General features: G+C 34.9%; 2 protein-coding genes and 1 pseudogene across 3 annotated transcripts; 1 reads left to right on the forward strand and 2 right to left on the reverse strand.

The window, feature by feature from the left end:
* Positions 1-749: 749 nt before the first annotated feature.
* Positions 750-5,906, forward strand: LOC120185208 (protein tesmin/TSO1-like CXC 3). 2 transcript variants are annotated; one of them, XM_039189501.1, is made up of 11 exons: positions 750-1,009; positions 1,763-1,926; positions 1,995-2,745; positions 3,078-3,165; positions 3,257-3,407; positions 3,486-3,557; positions 4,016-4,196; positions 4,510-4,605; positions 4,680-4,746; positions 4,924-5,062; positions 5,445-5,906. In XM_039189501.1, exons 1-11 carry the CDS (start codon positions 956-958, stop codon positions 5,737-5,739), a joined length of 2,058 nt encoding a protein of 685 aa, XP_039045432.1. In that variant the 5' UTR covers positions 750-955; the 3' UTR covers positions 5,740-5,906. The 2 variants fall into 2 exon arrangements, with proteins under 2 accessions (XP_039045432.1, XP_039045438.1); XM_039189507.1 differs by having other exon boundaries at positions 3,081-3,165.
* Positions 5,907-6,489: 583 nt separating this feature from the next.
* On the reverse strand, positions 6,490-9,752 carry LOC120185234 (ER membrane protein complex subunit 2-like). Its single transcript, XM_039189518.1, has 9 exons — positions 9,412-9,752; positions 9,072-9,136; positions 8,594-8,642; positions 8,212-8,306; positions 8,034-8,119; positions 7,859-7,918; positions 7,677-7,758; positions 7,191-7,304; positions 6,490-7,020 (listed from the first exon to the last, which is right to left on the reverse strand). The coding sequence occupies exons 1-9, from the start codon at positions 9,596-9,598 to the stop codon at positions 6,856-6,858; spliced, it is 903 nt and encodes a 300-aa protein (XP_039045449.1). The 5' UTR covers positions 9,599-9,752; the 3' UTR covers positions 6,490-6,855.
* A 777-nt stretch (positions 9,753-10,529) lies between these two features.
* Positions 10,530-15,319, reverse strand: LOC120185246 (annotated as a pseudogene).
* Positions 15,320-18,468: the final 3,149 nt, after the last annotated feature.

Raw genomic sequence — 18,468 nt, forward strand, 5'->3', positions numbered from 1 at the left:
ATATTCTAATCGATTATTACCTTCAACTACCACATCATTTTCCATGTCGGCCACCACCTATCACTGTTGATGATGATTGTTGAACCCTAATTATTTTCTTATAGACTCTTTTCAACCTTTTGAACACGAATAAGACTTCATTTTCGTTAAAAGGATTGCAACAACGATAAATATTCAAATCAAAGAAGAGCTATAATAGAATTCAGGTGGAGATCACGACGAATTGACACTGCACATTAAACATGCATCTTTTGTACTATAATATATTATTATTTATTTTTTAAAATTAAAATATTGATTTATAAAAGAAATAATTTTAAAATATTACATGTCATGTGTCATTTTATGATTAAATATCGTCATATATAATATAATGTTTTCTAATTTAATTAAAATTTTGAATAATATAAAAAAGTAAAAATTCAAAAATATTTCATAATAAGAATTGTTAAAACGAATTTTCACACATCAAAATAAATTTCAATTTAAAACATATGCATATAAATGAAAACATCTCACTATATAATTTTCATTAATACTAACGATTAAACCAATAGTTATGCTTGAGCTTAAGCATCAACCACAAAAGCTCAATCATTTACTCAACACCAAATAGATAGAGAATTCAATTTCAATGTTCCAATGCCCCCCCCCCCAAAAAAAAAAAAAAACAGAAAGGCGTCCATCTCATTACGGGCCAAAATCGATTAGGATTTTTTTTTAAACTGGGAAAAGAACATGGTTTCGTTTTCCCGCCTTCCCGCTTCCTCAATCAAAGTCTTCATTTATTTATTTTTTATCTATTTATTATTTTTCTGGGTTTCTACTTTCGACCAAATTACAAAGGAAAAAAAAAGCAGGAAGGGGAGCATTTGGCGGTCTCTGGGGAAATTCTTAAGCTTTCAGTCTTGAAAGAGAGCAAGAGAGTGATGAAGATGTAGAGCCTTTGGTGAAAATGGGTACTCCAGAGAAAACCCAGATCACTCCTACTTCTCTTTCCAAATTCGAGGTTTTCCCTTTCTCTTTCTATACTTTGCACTGTAGAAGATGGGTTTTAAGAATTTGGGTTTTCTTTCCTTTATTTTGTGTGAAAGGATTTATGGGTTTTGGCCTTGCATGTGAAGTTTATTTTGTTCAGTTTTAGCTTGAATTTGCTCCGATCATTTTGTTTTGAGTTGATTTTGGATGCTTTACTGTGAATTGTTGACGGGTATTTGTGTTTAGGCTAATGCACGGATTTGTTTCTTGTCATGGATTCGTCTTGTGCTGAAGGGGTTATATACAAATTTTGGCTAAATCTTCTCATGGAGACTCTGATACATTGGTGTATTTGATTCTAGTTGTTTTGGCATATTAGGCCTGCTAGTTGTAGAATTGAAAAAAGAAAAGAAAAACTACACGACAGAGATGAAAGTTCCACCAATTTAACCAAACTTGATGCCGTGAAATCTTCGGAATTCTATAATTCTTCAACTCAACCATTTCTAGTGTGGGTGTCAACGTGGAACATATGCAGAGCCATTTGGAATGTATACTTATGGATGGTCGAGATTTCATTATTTTATACAATTAATTATTGGAGATGTCAGTTCACAATGTTGATGATATAGAAAAAAGTACCTCCCCCCTCTAGTTTTGTTTAAATTGCTTTATCTTTTTCTTGGTTGTATGGTTGCTTGTTTCATTGTGTTACTTGATCATTTGTTAATCCTGTTATTAGACTTACATGCTAAGTTTAAATGGTTGCTTTCTTACATTGCAGGATTCACCTGTCTTTAAGTACATTGACAGTCTCTCGCCTATCGAGCTAGGCAAGTCCAGTCAGACAAATAATGATTTCAATTCGTTAGCCTGTTTGTCCCCTTCATCTTTGTTTCCTTCCCCACAGATCAATTGCCATAGGGAATCCAGGTTTTCAGTTGAAAGGTAAAATTAAATTTTCTTATTAATGTATTTGGTAATAATTTTAGTGTCCCTAATGGTATTGGTTTCAGGCATCATTTATCGGCAGATTCAAACTCTAGGGTCCTTCAGAACGGTAATCAATCTAATACAAGTGAGGAAGCTTCAAAAGCTGTTGAGCAATCTGATTTGTACAATGAACATCTGGGATGTCTCGATAAGGACAGTTCATTCAAAGGAATTAGCTGTAATATCTTTGATGAGAAATCAGATTTAGCAATTGAGTTGCCAAGAACCTCAAACTACAATTGTGGAAGTCCTGATGGCAACTTGGAGCCTTGTTATAAGTTACTTAAAAAAACAAGTCCGGAAGTGGCTGGGCAAGAGAGATCTCCTTTCCAACGCAATAGAGATGAATGGCAAGAGAGGCAACGGTCATTTGAAAGTGAAAGAGATTTACGTAAAATACGTGGAATTAAGCTGAGTGAAGAATCAGCAGGATGTGGCTGGGTTGCAATTGTTTCTGATGTTGCTGATATATTGACAGTAAATTCAGCTAATGTTATTCATGAGAATACCGATGGACAAGACCTGGGAATGGAAGACTCTGATACAACCTCTTTTATATCAAATATCCCACAGATTCCACTAGATAATGCAAATAATTTGGAAAATGTAGAATCTGGTGACCTTCGAGTTTCTCGTGAACAAAATGAATTGGGAGAGCCAGTGACAGATCAGACATCTGGCATCCTGTCTAGATGTCTAGTGGACAAACTAGTTGTCAGTGATTCAGGTTTGAAAAATGATGACAAGATGAAATTCAACCAGTTCAGTCGTCAGGTAAACTTAAAAAACTGTTTAAGTACATTTTAACGGCACGCTGCAATTTAAGATCTTAGATTTCTATGGAATTTTATATTAACATTTTTTTCTTTTTGAGAAAATGAAAGATTGATACTATATTTGAGCCGTTGTTTTCTTTTTGAGAAAATGAAAGAATGGTACCAGATTTGAGCCATTATTGTGACATGTTTACCTTAAATCATATTGGTTATGTGTGTGCTTATCAACAACTTTTTTCCTGTAGGAGTGTTTTTCTTAAATGTTTATTCTATTTTCCCTGATCAATGCTTGGCATATTTCAGTAATTATACTTTATATTATTCTCTAAGCAGCGTAGCATAAGACGACGTTGTTTGGTTTTTGAGAAATCTCCTGGTTTTGGTTTGCACTTGACTTCCCTTCCAAACATCTCAAAAGGTGGTATTTCTTTGACAGACGGCTCTAGCTTTTGAAAACCAATTTATATGCATGTCGGGCTCCTTGACATTTCCTAGTTTTCTGACTGCAGGTCAGAGTCCTCCTAATAAATCAACTCTAAGCTTTATAAAAACGGGTAAGGTTCCTTGTGACAGTGGAGCTGTGGTTGCAGAAAATTCTTCCGAGACACCTGCAACTGTTGGTGGCGATGATGCTGGCCATAGTACTCCTGAAAAGAAGAGGCATGTATAAGATTAATTCAATCTAAGGTTTGTATTAAAGCACTTGATACAAACTGAGTTCATTTTAATACTGTGCAGACAAAAGTTTGAATTTATTGAGAGTGCATCCTGCAAGCGCTGTAACTGTAAGAGATCAAAATGCTTGAAACTGTAAGTCTTTCATATTTATTTAAACCTATATTTACGGTCAGTGTCCATAATCTTCAAGTGTTTCACCAAATATATTCCTGCATTCAGTTAGTTAATCTATTTTGATACTGAAGACCATTAGTCCTTTAGTTACTCTGAATTAATAACTCAGGTAAATCATAGCTTCTCTTCATACATCTAAAAATATCAGATATTCTGCCCAACTTTATGGTGCCGCATTACATTTGATTTCTACAATTGCTTAATGAATCTGATTCCAATAGCCTGTTAGACTGAAATGTGATTTAATTATCATGTTTACCTTGTTTAGATATTTATCATGGGCTTGTTTAGATAGTTATTATTTCTTTCGAATTATTGCTTTCATTGTAACTGTTTTTTTACTGTTTCTTGTACTTGAGATTCAGCTGTATTCTATATTGTTTGCCTAGTTCTACTGGCTGTATTTTATGTTGCAGTTATTGTGACTGCTTTGCTGCCGGTCTCTACTGTATTGAGCCGTGTTCATGCCTAGATTGTTTCAATAAGCCAATTCATGAAAACGTGGTTTTAGAGACTCGCAAACAGATTGAATCTCGCAATCCACAAGCATTTGCTCCCAAAGTGGTTAGAAGCACAGACGGTGTTTTGGACTCCTGGGTTAGATTCTATTTTGTTGATTAAGCTTCTGAATTTTAGAGTAGCATCAAAGCTCATCACTTATATTGGCATGTGGCCTTTTTCTTGGTATATTTGAATAAGGCCACATGAGAAAAGGGAGTTGAACTTTGGATCTCAATACTCGGACGGCTAACAATCACTTGGCCGATCCAATTATTAGCTTGAACTCATCCGACATGGCTCATAATGTTGTGGTGCTTTGGTTTTGATGACGATTTTGCCAAATTCAGATAATTGATGTCTTATTTACGCAATTCCACGTAATTACATCAAAACGGTGTTGCTAATGCAGGGCGAAACTAGCAATACTCCAGCGTCGGCGAGACATAAAAGAGGATGCAATTGTAAAAGGTCAAGTTGCTTAAAGAAGTACTGTGAATGTTTTCAGGTATGTCAATTAAAAGCATTGTGCGTTGAATGTTAGTTTCACCAATCTGACATGATTGTTTTCTTCACATACAGGGTGGTGTTGGATGTTCCCCCAGTTGTAGATGTGAAGGTTGTAAAAATAGTTTCGGTCGGAAGGATGGTGAGCCCTTTTCTGGTATTTTCTTGGTCAAATATGAATCGTAATGACTAGAATTAAGATTTATGTTTCTCCCCTCATTTGTAGTTCTTTTCACTTACCAAATTCTGGCATAGGTCTGATATGGCGAGTGCTTTCGACTTTTGTAGTTCTTCCTAATGTTGCCTTCTTTTTCTCTAGGATGTGATGAATCTGAACATAATGAGGACGGCTTAGAGGCTTCTGAACAGAATGCATCAGATAAAAATTCACATGACAATGTAATTGATAAGAAAACCGAAGAGCATCGAGAACTTTCGGTACCTTCTGATATTTCTAGGTACTATTTCACCTTTTGGATTAGTTAACTTATCCTTAAACGTATGTTGCTTAGACTTATAATTTTTCTTTTAAGTATCTTTTTTTGACACTTGTTATAACCGATTATGAATACGAGGATACGACCTTCATGCGTTCATCATTTAAACTTAGAATCTAAACTATGTAGAAAAATGGTTGTCTCTTGTTCCCATAAGTAATGGGGTAAGGGGAGGTAAGATAGTAGGCTGCTCCCAACACTAGGTTGAGAACAGCTTTCGTAGGAGACCTCCAAATTATAAAATGCCCTCTATGGGACCCGATCCCACGACCTCAAAGTTAAGACCTCCAAACTATGTAGCCTTGAGCTAAAACTCATTTAAGTGGTTTAGTCTATTCTGCAGGTTGCCATTTGCTTATAGAGGAAAGCTCACGGGATCTTTTCAACATGGCTCGGATTCATCCTCATGTATGTCCAAATTCGATTCAAATCTTCAGGCAATTCCGGAAAACAAAACTCCCGAGGTTCCGAAACATAAATGCTTACCACTTGTTCCGAAACTGAACTCCTCTCCCAACTCTAAGAGGGTGTCATCGCCTCATCGCGAGTGCGCTTCAACCGCTGCACACCGAAGTAGGAAATTGAAACTGAAATTTGTCCCTTCAATCCGATCATCGTCTCTGCCATCAGAACCGTGATTTTCAAGAACCGTCGTCGTTATCCGTGTAAGGTAACAATGTAGTTCCATTATCAGTTGTGCAGCGGATGAGTATGTTTATAAAGTGGTAGTCCCTGTAATGTTGTGTATTCCGCTTGTTTACCGTAAATTGCAGGCTTGTTTGTAGCTGACAATCATAAGAATGTGTTGGAGAATGTATAGAACTCAGTATACAGATATTTGCTTCTAACTCCTGTTGGATTATATCTGCCATTTATGCTTGTCTTTAGTTGAATGAGTTTAAATTTGAGCCGGTTCACCAGAATTTATTTCAAAATTTTAATAATTTTTTGAATTTTATTTTTTTACTTAAAGATTAAATAAACACTCAAACTTTAAATTAAAATCAATTATACGTTCGAACTCATTACATCGTTTTCACACATAGACTATCATATAAGCATCATGGATCATACTAATGGTCACCACATTAGTATGATAGATTACTACAATTAATTATCACATTAATATCGTAATGTTTATTGTCAATCAATAAATGAAATTGATGCAATTAAATGGATTAGAAGATAAAAATAATTTAATTAAAAATAAGAATAAAATTGGATTTAGATATAGTATGGAGATAAAATGACCCCAAAGTCTAAAATATTCAAGCCATCACTCTATGATAAGCAACCATAATTATTCATTGGAAGTCATCTTTTATTTAACGAAGTAAATTTCCCTGAAGAATAATTGAGAGACATAATCTTTCAAATACCTTGGAACAAAAGATGAACATACTTGTGTCAAATATATTTTTGTATCCGACACTCGAACTCGAGTCCCGAGTGGATGGCGATGTTCCAAATATGAAATTACGAGAAAGAAAGAAGAATCATCTCATAAGTTTTCTAGTTTTTTTTATGGCGGTATGCTAAATAATACATCAAAACCTCAAACAGATAACAGGAATGGCAAAATAAAGTGGACAGCACACATGAATGGCGACTTGTAACTCAAATTCGTCGGAGACAGAAATTTTGAATCTTTAAAACATAAAAGTTATCGTCAACCCCCTTTTCTGTTCTAGAGTATGGGGCAATAATTCAAGTGTTCAATCGACGTCATCGGTGTTGAGACTAAATTTTCAAGACTAATTTTTCAAACTTCTTAAAGAACAAGTAAGCAAACCGAGTTTATTGGCGGCTCTCTGCTTGTAGTCTTTCTCCAAGGCTGTTGCTGCCAAAGACTGGAGCTCTGGACTCTCCTTGTCTTCCTTGTTCCTTCCTTTTGAAACCTGTGCTATGGCTGAGATGCACTGAATAAGAGTATTAAACTTCATGTTAGACAGAGTTCAAATTACGAGGAGATAAACCGAGTGCAATACTAATTAAAAAGATATCGCTTATTATAAGGATAAAAAGCCGATGCATGCATCCAATGAATTGTATTGCACCTTAATTCTTAAACGAAAGATAAGTAGCTTACCAAGCAAATTCCGAAAAGTGCTCGGGTATTCTTACCCCCAGTCAAGTCTATAGTGGATGCATAATATTTCTTAGCAGTCTGAAGGTTTTCTAGTCCACCGAGTGTGTAGAGCACCTGTTAACGAAAGGTAAAATAAATTATCATCGAAAAACAATCACAAGGAGTACTCGAATTCCAGCTAGAAGTCTTTATGCTATCCATTAACATCCATCAAGATGCTACCCTCTTGGTTAGTCAGCAACCATTGTTGTTCTATGGTGAATTCAAGGTTGCATTTTAGCATGATGATAGCTATAGAAGTGGTTTCTTGTTTTACGGCCTTTTTATTTTTGCAGAATCAAAATTACTATGGAACAAGTTCTCGATTAGGTGGATTAACTATGAAAGGGGAAAAACCGTAAGAAGGGCAACAAGATGTATAATGTTGGAGTTGAAAATGCACTGATGAAATGGCATCTTGGATTTGAGATATATTAAGACACTCACATCAGCATAGGCCAAATGATATAACGGAACCGTAGGCTGAGACAAAATAAGCTCCTCATAGCAGAATGCTGCTTGCTTGTACCTGATTTATCAACAAAAACCAAAAGGCTTAAGCTACCTGCCATGTTATGGGTTGGAAACATAATAGCTGATAAGATAGAATTCCATAAATTAACACTCACATTTGTAGGGAGACATATAGCTCTGCTTGTTCTCTCCAAGCCTCGTGATCCGCCATAAATCTAGCAAAAGAAAAACGGAAATTGAGAAACAATAGCTCTTCAGCAGATTATCGAATTAGGAAGCATGACCAATAAAGGGCAGACAGAAAGATCTAAGACTAAAGAGGTATCTCACATTTCGAGATATTTATTAAGCAATTCAATAGCCTCTGAAATATTTCCTTGAGCTTTTGCCATGGCTATCCTCCTCTTATGTATTATCTGCACAAGAATATAATATTTTGTTATTAATCCTTTTTGCACAACATTTCATGAAAAAAACGAACACGATTAACAATGGCTACGGAATTTACTTGATCAAGAGAATTGTCCTCTAAAAGACTGGAGTAAGCCTTTTCTGCCTCAGCCCAGGATCCCTTTGCTTCAAGCAACATGCCATTCAGCCGACCTGTAGACCGGGACAAAACAAAACCACTGGGTCAAAACATGATAAGAGCAAAGGAAAATAGTCGTCATCAACGCATCCTTCCTAATCCAAAAGAATGAAACTAATTTATGAACAAATTCGTCCATCCCAATTCATGCCGTAAAGCTATCAGTAAGGTAGAGCATTGGCCAAGGTGTTCAGAAGAAGCTTAATTTAAGGAGCGTCAACTATCAAAGCGAAGGCCAGAAATGTATGATTCACACATAAATGAACAGCAAGATATATAATCAATTGCCTTGCGTGCTTACCAACTCTTTTGCTCTCCGGAAATTTCTTCTGCAAAACCTTTATGCAATCCTGCAGAATTAAATTGCACGGATGTAAGTCAGGCAACTTCATAAAACAACTATCAACTCGTAACTAGAGCATCGAAGCTATATCGCATTGCAGTTCAAGAAACAATGCAAGAAACTAACATATAAGATTAAGAATCGATGTCAGCAAAGCCGGAACCAAAAGTATCGAACAAGAGTCACATCATTTTGAACATGGAACAGAGTAAAACCAGAATGTTCTAACTAATGCCCCAACATAGCAAGAGAAGGAGGAGTAAAGAAGCGACGTAAGGAACAAATAGCAAAAGAGAAACCATAACAAAATGACAGTGGTCAACCCCATGGACAATCACAAATTGAATAGGTGAAAGATAAGAATAGTTTGTACATAAATGAAAGTTTCAGTATAAACAAAAACAAAATCAGAAAATCGATCCAAAACCGACCCTACCTTTGCAACATCTAGACATTGGCAATCCATAGCAGCTATAGCTACCTGCTCATAGAGAGTCCATTCTGCATACAAAACCAAAAAGCTTCAAGCTTTAAATTCAGGCACATGAATAACAGAAGAGCAATTCAAGAAGCTTCAATTTGTGAAATTCAAACAAAACTCAAGTTGACAACTAATAAAGAGCAAACAGCTTTAAAACAAAAACAAATCTAATTACCAAAAAAACATAAAATCAATAAGAAAAACTCAAAATTCAAACCAAACACTTTGGAATCATCGAATTGAAGCAAAACCCAATTTCAGAAACCAACGAAAGCTTGAAGAAAGAAAGAGTAACCTTCGGGGCCAAGAGCAGATCGTTTTTTGGGGTCATTTAAGATCGATAAGCCATGTTTCAAGACTTTCTCTGAACGCCTAACTTTAAGCTTCCTGACAAGGCAAAGATACTCCCAAGCACCTCCTCCTCCATTGTCTACCTGATTCTCAAGCCTGTTCAATTGGGTTTCCTCTGTTTTGCTCACCATCCTTCTCTCTCTTTCGAGCTATGTTTTTGGTTTCTCTCCCAACTCTGACTAGTGGCCGGTGTTTTGGATCTCTAAAATGGGTCAATTCATTGAGTTTCTGACTATTTGAGCACTTTTCCTTTGTTTGTTTGTTTGTTTGTTGTGTGTGTGTGTGTGTGTGTGTTTGGTTAAGCTTCCAAGTCGCAATCATTGTCATTGTTGAAACACAATGGGCTTTCATCTCTGTTTTTCTTATGATTCTTTATTTCTTGGTGTAATACCCAAACCATGCAATGGCCCAAAATAAAGCACTGATCCACCAAAGAAGAAGACCCCATCAAAGAAATAAAACGCAGCGTATTACAGGAGACCCTTATTATGTTTGGTTTGTTTGTTTTCAGGAACCTCAAAAAGCTCTCGAATTGGCCTTCACACTCCCTGCTTCTTGCTGTGCCACAATGGCCATAGCCCATACGAGAGCTTCTCAAGACATCAACTTCAGCATACACTTTGCCTAAATGTTTCCTTCATTTCCTCAATTCCGAGCCCCATAGGATTGAGAATTTATTTCCGAACTCATCTCAAATCTTACCTCAATGCAGAACATCGTCTTATTTTGTTATCGGTGCATTTGCAGGTTGCATTCCAGAAGACCCTTGACTAATAAACATGTTACCACTCGTATAGTGTACGAGACGAGTATCAACCTGCCATATATAATGAATCGGGAACCAGAAAACAAGGTTTATTCCCATACTGGTTTACATACATGACAAAACCAAAGTCATATTTTGATACAAGATTGTTGCTTCCAAAAGTTGTCATCAAGATATCCATGTCCCTGGTTACTAGTTTTATATGAACACGTACACATGCTGTATCAGTCAGGATAGAGCAATATAAACAAATAATAATTGATAGATAGACGATAAGTATGGCTTAATTCATTTGAACTCCATCATCCATTTTGAAGAAAATTATGAAACTTGATGCACAAGTAGGAACTGTAAAGGTGCAGGAAGATCAACTATAACCTAGAACTAACAATTAGCATTTGTTTGAAAAACCGAAATGCCTTGCTACTAAGGTGCTATTGACTGTAATCGATGCCTAATATCGGATAAGCTGAACTCTAAAAGATTGGTACAGGTACAGGCACAGGCACAGGCACAGGTAGGGGTATGATACAAACAGCATAGCTTCATTGACATTAATCCTCCGGCTTGGTAGTGTTCTCTTTAAAGCTTTTGGTCAACCAAATGGCAGTTTCCCTAGGGGAGACCTTTCCAGGTCCAAATGGCTTTAGTAGCACACAGAGCTCGTCATACCTCTCTTGCTGCAACAACCTTGCACTAAATTAGAGCATTCCTTCCAATGCTTCTGCACGTTGCTGGAACGATGAGGGGTCAACCCTTCGTCTCTGTGTGTCTGATGAGGTGCGGCAAGATGCCCCGGCAATTGCATTTTGATCAGAGGAAACACTTACATCATCTCCATCTGCATGGAACGAGCTGTGTTGAATTCCCTGTCATGCATCAGCGAAATTTGGCTTGCTAGACAATTGATCGCATATATGAACTGTACATTTGTCTTTCGTGATTGAATGGTTGACAAATTGTGGCGTGCTAGAGAAGCCCCATTCAGATTTTGGAGAAGTTTTGTTGATGGGGAAGAATGCATCTTCATATGAGGCTAACGGGAATTCAGCTATCTTATCAATTCGAGGAGCATTGACGGAGACATCCGATGATTGTATGTGGTGAAGAATACCAGCATTAGATCTACAAGGAGGTTCTTGAACCGTAGTTCTTGTCGGCAGAGGCAAGGAAGCTCTTCGAGTTGAGGGGAGAGGTTTCTTAACTGGAGTGCGCGAAACCTGAAACGGTAAACACAATGCAACTAAAGCTAAAAACCCAGATTTCGAAACAAGAAAAATGTTATAGCTAAGAATCTCTATAAATGTGTTTTGCGAGGCGGGAACTCCATAGAATTTACCGAGTCAAGGTTTCTCAAAAGCTCTTTCTCTCTCTTGGGAGTTGCAGAAGCTTTTGTCAAAGAACATTTCGGACCCTTGGTGACACTTGAAAGTTTCGAAGTAATTTGCAAATAACAGTTCCTTCTTGGCTGCTATCAATAGACAAATCTTCTAACCTTCTATTCAGTATACCATTTGTATCATGATGTATTCCTTTGGTAGAGCAGACAGAATCTTGCTCGGCTCCTGATATGCTTGGATTTAAAGTCCTGTCGTTGGATCGATGCCTCTCCTTGTAAATGGAGAAGAGGGTATCTATGGGGTCCGAAAATCTAGTTTTCTTTATATTGGTTTCAGGCCGAAGCACAGGTAAAGTATTCCTTCTACGATTATTAATTTTATGATGAACTTTAACAACATAAGGCTGAAGGTGTGGATGCCTGAGCAGTTCCTCGGCCTGTCAAAATCGGTAGATACCTTGGATGAGAAAGATCATAAAAAACATTCTGAAACCATTTACAGATCGAACTGCATTCAGACTCGTAAATATGCTCTGCATATATTGTTAGACAGAATAGAGGAGAGCCAATACATACACTTGGCCTAAGTTCAGGATTTTTGCGCAACATGCTTTTCACAAGGCCGCGGCTGAAAAGAAATTGATGCAATAATCAGACCAACATGACTCTTCAGTAGAAAACCGAAATGCTTGTAAATGAGGCTTACAAGGCACTGGAATATTTTGTAGGAAGTGGAGAGACTATAGATCTGTTAATCTTGTTTATCAGCGCCTGCATACCCTGCTCATGAGATTAAAGATTACTCGAAAGCTCGAAAGAGAAAACAAAACATGTAACGAGAATGATTCGCTAAACATTAAACAGAGTTTCGAAATGCAGTAATGCCTCTGAATGTCAAAGCATCAATTATTTCTAACAAAGTACACTCATTAGACGGAAGCGATTGCATTTTCATATTCACCAACACAAATGAGTTACAGTTCGGTCACTACAAATAGAATAAAACATCCGAATAGCACAAGAAAAATTTACAAGATCTAAACAAACAACAGCTCGATACATTACAATCGATACACCTGCTTACGAAAGACTGTCTAATAAAGGGTAAAAGGAACTCACAAATGCTTTAAATGCAGGCTTGAGAGAAGTCATTTCATATATACAGCACCCTGGAAAACATATATTAAGTCATATAAACACATAGAGAGAAATTATCGAGATCGACTGATAAAAACAAGCATTTTCCACTACATGCACGTGCTTACCTAATGACCAGATATCAGACTTAGAACCGTAAGGTATATCAGCCAGAAGCTCCGGGCACATATAGCTCGGAGTTCCGACGACCTGAAAAAAGCATATAAAGTATTCTCCCTAACTACAATCAATAAAATCGGGTGATGATGCATGAATTCTTGAAGGTTAGTAGGGTACTTACAGAGGATGCAAGATCATCTGAAGTCAAAATTTTAGCAAGTCCAAAATCGTCAAGACGTATGTCTTGATCTTTTGTCACAAAGATATTTGAACACTTAAAAGAAAAATAAAATAAGCCACTATTAATAAAAGTGGTAACACTGTCAGCAAGAGCGGAACAGCATGTCGCTAACCTTGACGTCACGATGAAGAATGTGATTCAAGTGCAGATACTCGAGAGCCATCAGGAGATGAACAAGCCACTTGCACAGTTTCTGAACATGCTCGGAAGATCGGAGTTAAGTTTCTTCGATGAACAGTCCAAAACAAGGGAATAGGAATGCAGTAAAAAATGAACTGTAGTTAAAAGCATGGGAATAAACAAATTTACAAACCGCTTCGGGGAAAAGCATGCCATTCGCTTTCTTTATGGCTTCAGCCCTGTTTTATACAAAAAATCTTATTACCATTCGCCAAATTCGTGCAAGGTTCTTCAAGTTACAAATATAAATGCACTATCTCACAGATACCAGTATCAGCAAAGAAATGAAACTTACATGTCTTCGCCTTCACAATAACTTATGATAATGCAGACATAGCAACCCTGGTAACAAGGACATGTGAACCCGTGTTAGGCTGTTGATCACCGGGAAGGTTCTGATATTAATGTCATGACAATTATGACATATAATGGCGATGTCCGGAAAGAGTGTAAAAAAGGACGAGAATCGAGGCCTATCCAGCACAGTAGCTATTAAAGGGAACTAGCAAGCATACCTTTTCCACCCAGGAATCTTTGTACTCCACAATAAATGGATTTCGGATTTTAGAAATGAGCTCCATCTACACGAACAAATTGAAAGATTAGTGTATTAGATCGAACTAAACTGAGTTCATACCGATAAACTAGCTGTAAGACAGCAATTTTGGACAACTCTAGTCCAAGTTTGGTCCAGCCAAACATCAACATTGTTCCATATATAAAAAAATTGCTAAGATTATAGTTGAATATAAAGCAATCGGAATCAATCTCTTCTTTTCTAGCGAATGTTTGACTTGATGAAATACAAAAGGAATAGCAAAGATGTATGAATAAACCATACGAACCTCCTGATGAGCAGATCTTCGTGACCTATCAGTCTGGCGGGCGAGACGTATCTTTTTCAGCACATTCCTTATTAGTAACCCCAAAGATGAAAGGGTAAATCAATTGCTAAAAGATGACTCAAATAATAACCATTTCTAATTGTTCTTCTACTAAGATTTCACATGTAATTAAGTTAAATATAAACAGAGGACGGACTAGGCCGGTACAAGTCCGTCCTAGCAATCTTACTTCTTCTTTTCATGCTTATGCCTCACTAGAAGAGCTGAACCGAAAGCTCCCTTCCCAATTTGCTCCAATACTTCATATTGCTCCATGTTTAAGAAAAGTACTTGACTTCCTTTACTGTATTGCATGAAAGAAAATTGAGTCAAGGCATTCGATGTTCATGAATCCTTCACAAAAGCTAGAGATGCAGTCGAATATACAGTAATTTTCAGCAAAAGGATGAGAACGAAGAGTTTCTGTAAGCTATAAGGAAAAAAAAAACAACATTGAAAGAATCAAACTTCAATGTACTACAATTCATTGCATAAGGGTCTAAAAAGGGCAAATCTAAACAATGATTAAAAAAATTCTCCAAACAACAATGTTAAAAAGCTTCAAATACATCAATTTCATGTCAGGATCTGGGGGGGAACTTTGTTTTGTACATTATCAAGTTAAATTACTAAGTTTAACCCAAACCCTGAATTGATAACTAAGCACAGAAGCCATTTTCACTTGTATTAAGCTTTATTGACAGTGAAACAGTAGGAAGAAAGTATCTGAGTGAAGCAGATGTGTAATTTAGGTACCACAAAAGCTTCACATAAAATAGGAATGAACCAACAAAAATCAATAACAAATACAGAGAAAATGCACATTATAAGTAATCTTCCTCCAAAAAGCACAGAAAAAAAATTAAAACAATCGCAGTTCATCATCAAGAAAGCAAAGAACTTTGAAAAGGGAAATGCAGCCTTTTATGAAGAAATGTGAAGGAAGAAGAAGAAAGGGAAATCTACAGATTCAGAGACAAAAGAAGGCTGATAAATGTACCTGAGTGCAATAGTGATAAAGGGTATATAAGATACTGATCCAAAGAGATCACAGGGACAAGAATAATGTGGGCTTAGACATTTGAGAAGAAGCTAAACAAATACTGTTTTAAGGTACAAAGGAGGAGGATGAGAAGAACAATGAGAAGAAACAAGTAAAGGAAGCTGCTGCCGGTTGCGGCTGTGTTGCCATTGGGTTGTTTTTTAGTTTCAAGGAAGAAAATGACAAACTTAGAGAGAGAGAGAGAGAGAGAGAGAGAGAGAGAGAGAGAGAAATAGTAAATATATGTATGTTGATTATTGGAAACAAATAAATTAAAGTTAATGGGGAGGGAAAGAAAAAGGATGGGTCAAAATAGGAATCATATTCATGTTAACTCAAAGTAGTTGTTTGATGTTTTTGTTACTTTTATCACTGTTGTGGTGAGAAGGATAGAAACTCAAGGAACTAGGGGTGTTTAAATAATCGAATTAATTCGGTTAATCGATTGAATTGAATTAGTTTGGTTAATTTGATTTGGTTATCGAATTAGTTCGGTCAATTAACGGTTAAGAAAATTTTAAAATTCGATTAATGGTTAATTCGGTTCGAATTCGGTTAATTAACTGAATTAACCGAAATTAAATTTTAAATATTAAATATATATTATATATAACATATGGGCTTAGTCCAAACTATTTAAAATCTAATTAATAATTTAATATTCAATAACTTTTAAATCTAAATCAATATTAATTAATTAAAAAATTATATAAAATTTTTATTTTATAATTATATATTATTTAAATTAATTGTAAACTATTTTTTTGAATTAAAAAATATGAAATATATTATATATAACATATGGGCTAAGTCCAAACCATTTAAAACCAAATTAATAATTTAAGATCCAATAACTTTTAAACCTAAATCAATATTAATTAATTAAAATATTTATCTGAAATTTTTATTTTATAATTTATATATTATTTAAATTAATTATAAACTTTTTTTAATTAAAAAACATTTAATTTTTATATAAATTAAAAAAATTCGGTTAATTAAAAAATTAATCGAATTTTATTCGGTTCGGTTAATATTTTTGAAAAAAAGTTCAGTTCGGTTAACGGTTAAAAAAAAAATTTCGATTAATTCGATTATAGTTAATTCAGTTCGGTTCGATTCGGTTTTAACTGAATGAACAACCAAGAAACAGTCGGGCTGAAAAAACAATTAAAAAGATAAGGGTTTTCTCAGTTAATTTGTCAGTTTTTTTGGGCTTTTTAAGAATTTTCCCCCTTTATAACATTTTATTATAATTTTAAATTCTAAAATTTAAACTCTAAATAATTAACATCATACATTTAATTCTATTTATGAAATTATTTTAATTCGACAATAGTTTTTCTTAAGTTAATAAAAAGGGTAAATTCTATGTTTAGTACTTAAAGTATTAGTTCTAATCCGTTTTAGTACTTAAACTTTTAATTTTTTAAAAACATACTTAAAGTTTATTTTTTTGTTTCATTTTAATGTATCATTCAAAATTTAAAACTAAGTTTTGATTTTTTTTTTAAAGTTTAGGTACTAGAACGTATCAAAATTGATAGTCTATGTACTAAACGCATTAAGTTTTTAACGGAAAGATATTAAAATGAAACAAAAATTAAATGTTATATATAATTTTAAAAAAATTAAAAATTTAGGTATTAATATGAATCAAAACTAATAGTTTAAGTATAATTTACCTTAGAAAAATTAATATCCCATTATTTATTTTACTATATTATTTAAGTTTTCGATGAAAGAAGACCGACACAAAAGGAGACCAAGGGGGGCCAGCGCCTCTCTCGACTGCTCTGCAAACACGAAGCGGTGCGTTTTTTCCTCGACTAAATTACCAGAAACCCCTTCACTGTTTATCGAATTTACAAAAAATGCGACTAGGGTCTTTGGAGGGTGAGTGGGTTTTGCATTACGAGGACCCTCAGGGGGGGTATGGCCTTGCTGGGCGAGTGGGTCAAGTTTGCCCCTCTGATATCCCACTTCTCATTTTTCACTATGTCTATATGTAAGAATAAGTATTTGATCAAGTCGAGTTAAGTAATAGGTCACTGAACTTTTCTTAAGCTTTTATTTAGGTTCCTCAACTTTTAAAACTTACAATACAATCCTCCAATATTTAGTTTATTTGCAATATGGTCCCTCAACATTTAGTCCATTTGCAATATGGTCCCTGACGTAACTGTTGGGAGACCATATTGCAAACGGACTAAATGTTGGGGGACTGTATTGAAAGTTTTAAAAGCTTGCGGACCTAAATGAAAGTTTTAGAAAAGTTTAGTACCATTACTATAATTTACCCTAAAATTTATATTACAATAATTCCCTAACAATCTTCTTTAAAGATACAACATTATTTTACTTGAAATGTTTGATGTAGTGACAAAATCACCATAAATAGAAGTAAATATATTTCAAGACTTTAGCAAAGTATAAAACTTAAGATAATTTACAATAATTTTATACTTTAAATAAACATTATCTTAATATTTGATAGGGATAAATATCAAAATTATAGATGAGCTTCGGTTAAATATATAAAATGATACATGATTTGAAGTTTATACAATTATATACATAAAATCCCAATTTAATTTCATAAATTATTAATATTATTATATTGATTAAAAGTATTAATACAGTTATGAATGTAATATTATTTTATGTTCATACATTGTATGCAAAAAATAATTTTATTTATCTAATATAGAAAACATATATAACTACTTTTTAAAATATATACAATTGAATAGAAATCAAAACTTTATGTGTACAAATAAAATTAATATTGGAGTTTATTATATATAATTGTATATTATTATAATTTATGTACTATATAACATATTTGAACTAAATTCATATACACTTTTAATATTTATCTCATCAATTAATATCAATACTATACTAAAGAAAAGGAGGAAATAAAATTTTACTCCTAATAAAAAAATGAACCAATAACCTAAGAAATAAGATGTCACTGAAAGCTTTTAAATACTTATCCTATACTTATAGCATTTTTAAATACACTTTTAATATTTATTTTTATTTATTTATTTTTATTAATTTTATTTTCATTTTAATTGTCTAGGTCTATTTTGGGGTCCAAATGAGCTAAGTTGGGCCTGACCCAGCCCAGAGCTCAGATTAGGGTTCCAACGTATGTTCAAACAGGCGCCGCGTAAGCCAAGGAGGTCAAGGGTCATTCACACCGGCCACCGAGATTTCCGGCCGAGGAGATCGAGACTGACCCATCCCGAAATCCCCGGCCAACTAACCACGAGCACGTTACCGT

The sequence above is a fragment of the Hibiscus syriacus genome, unplaced genomic scaffold (genome assembly GCF_006381635.1).
Source record: "Hibiscus syriacus cultivar Baekdansim isolate YM2019G1 unplaced genomic scaffold, ASM638163v2 tig00003973_pilon, whole genome shotgun sequence".
Taxonomy (NCBI): Eukaryota; Viridiplantae; Streptophyta; class Magnoliopsida; order Malvales; family Malvaceae; genus Hibiscus; species Hibiscus syriacus.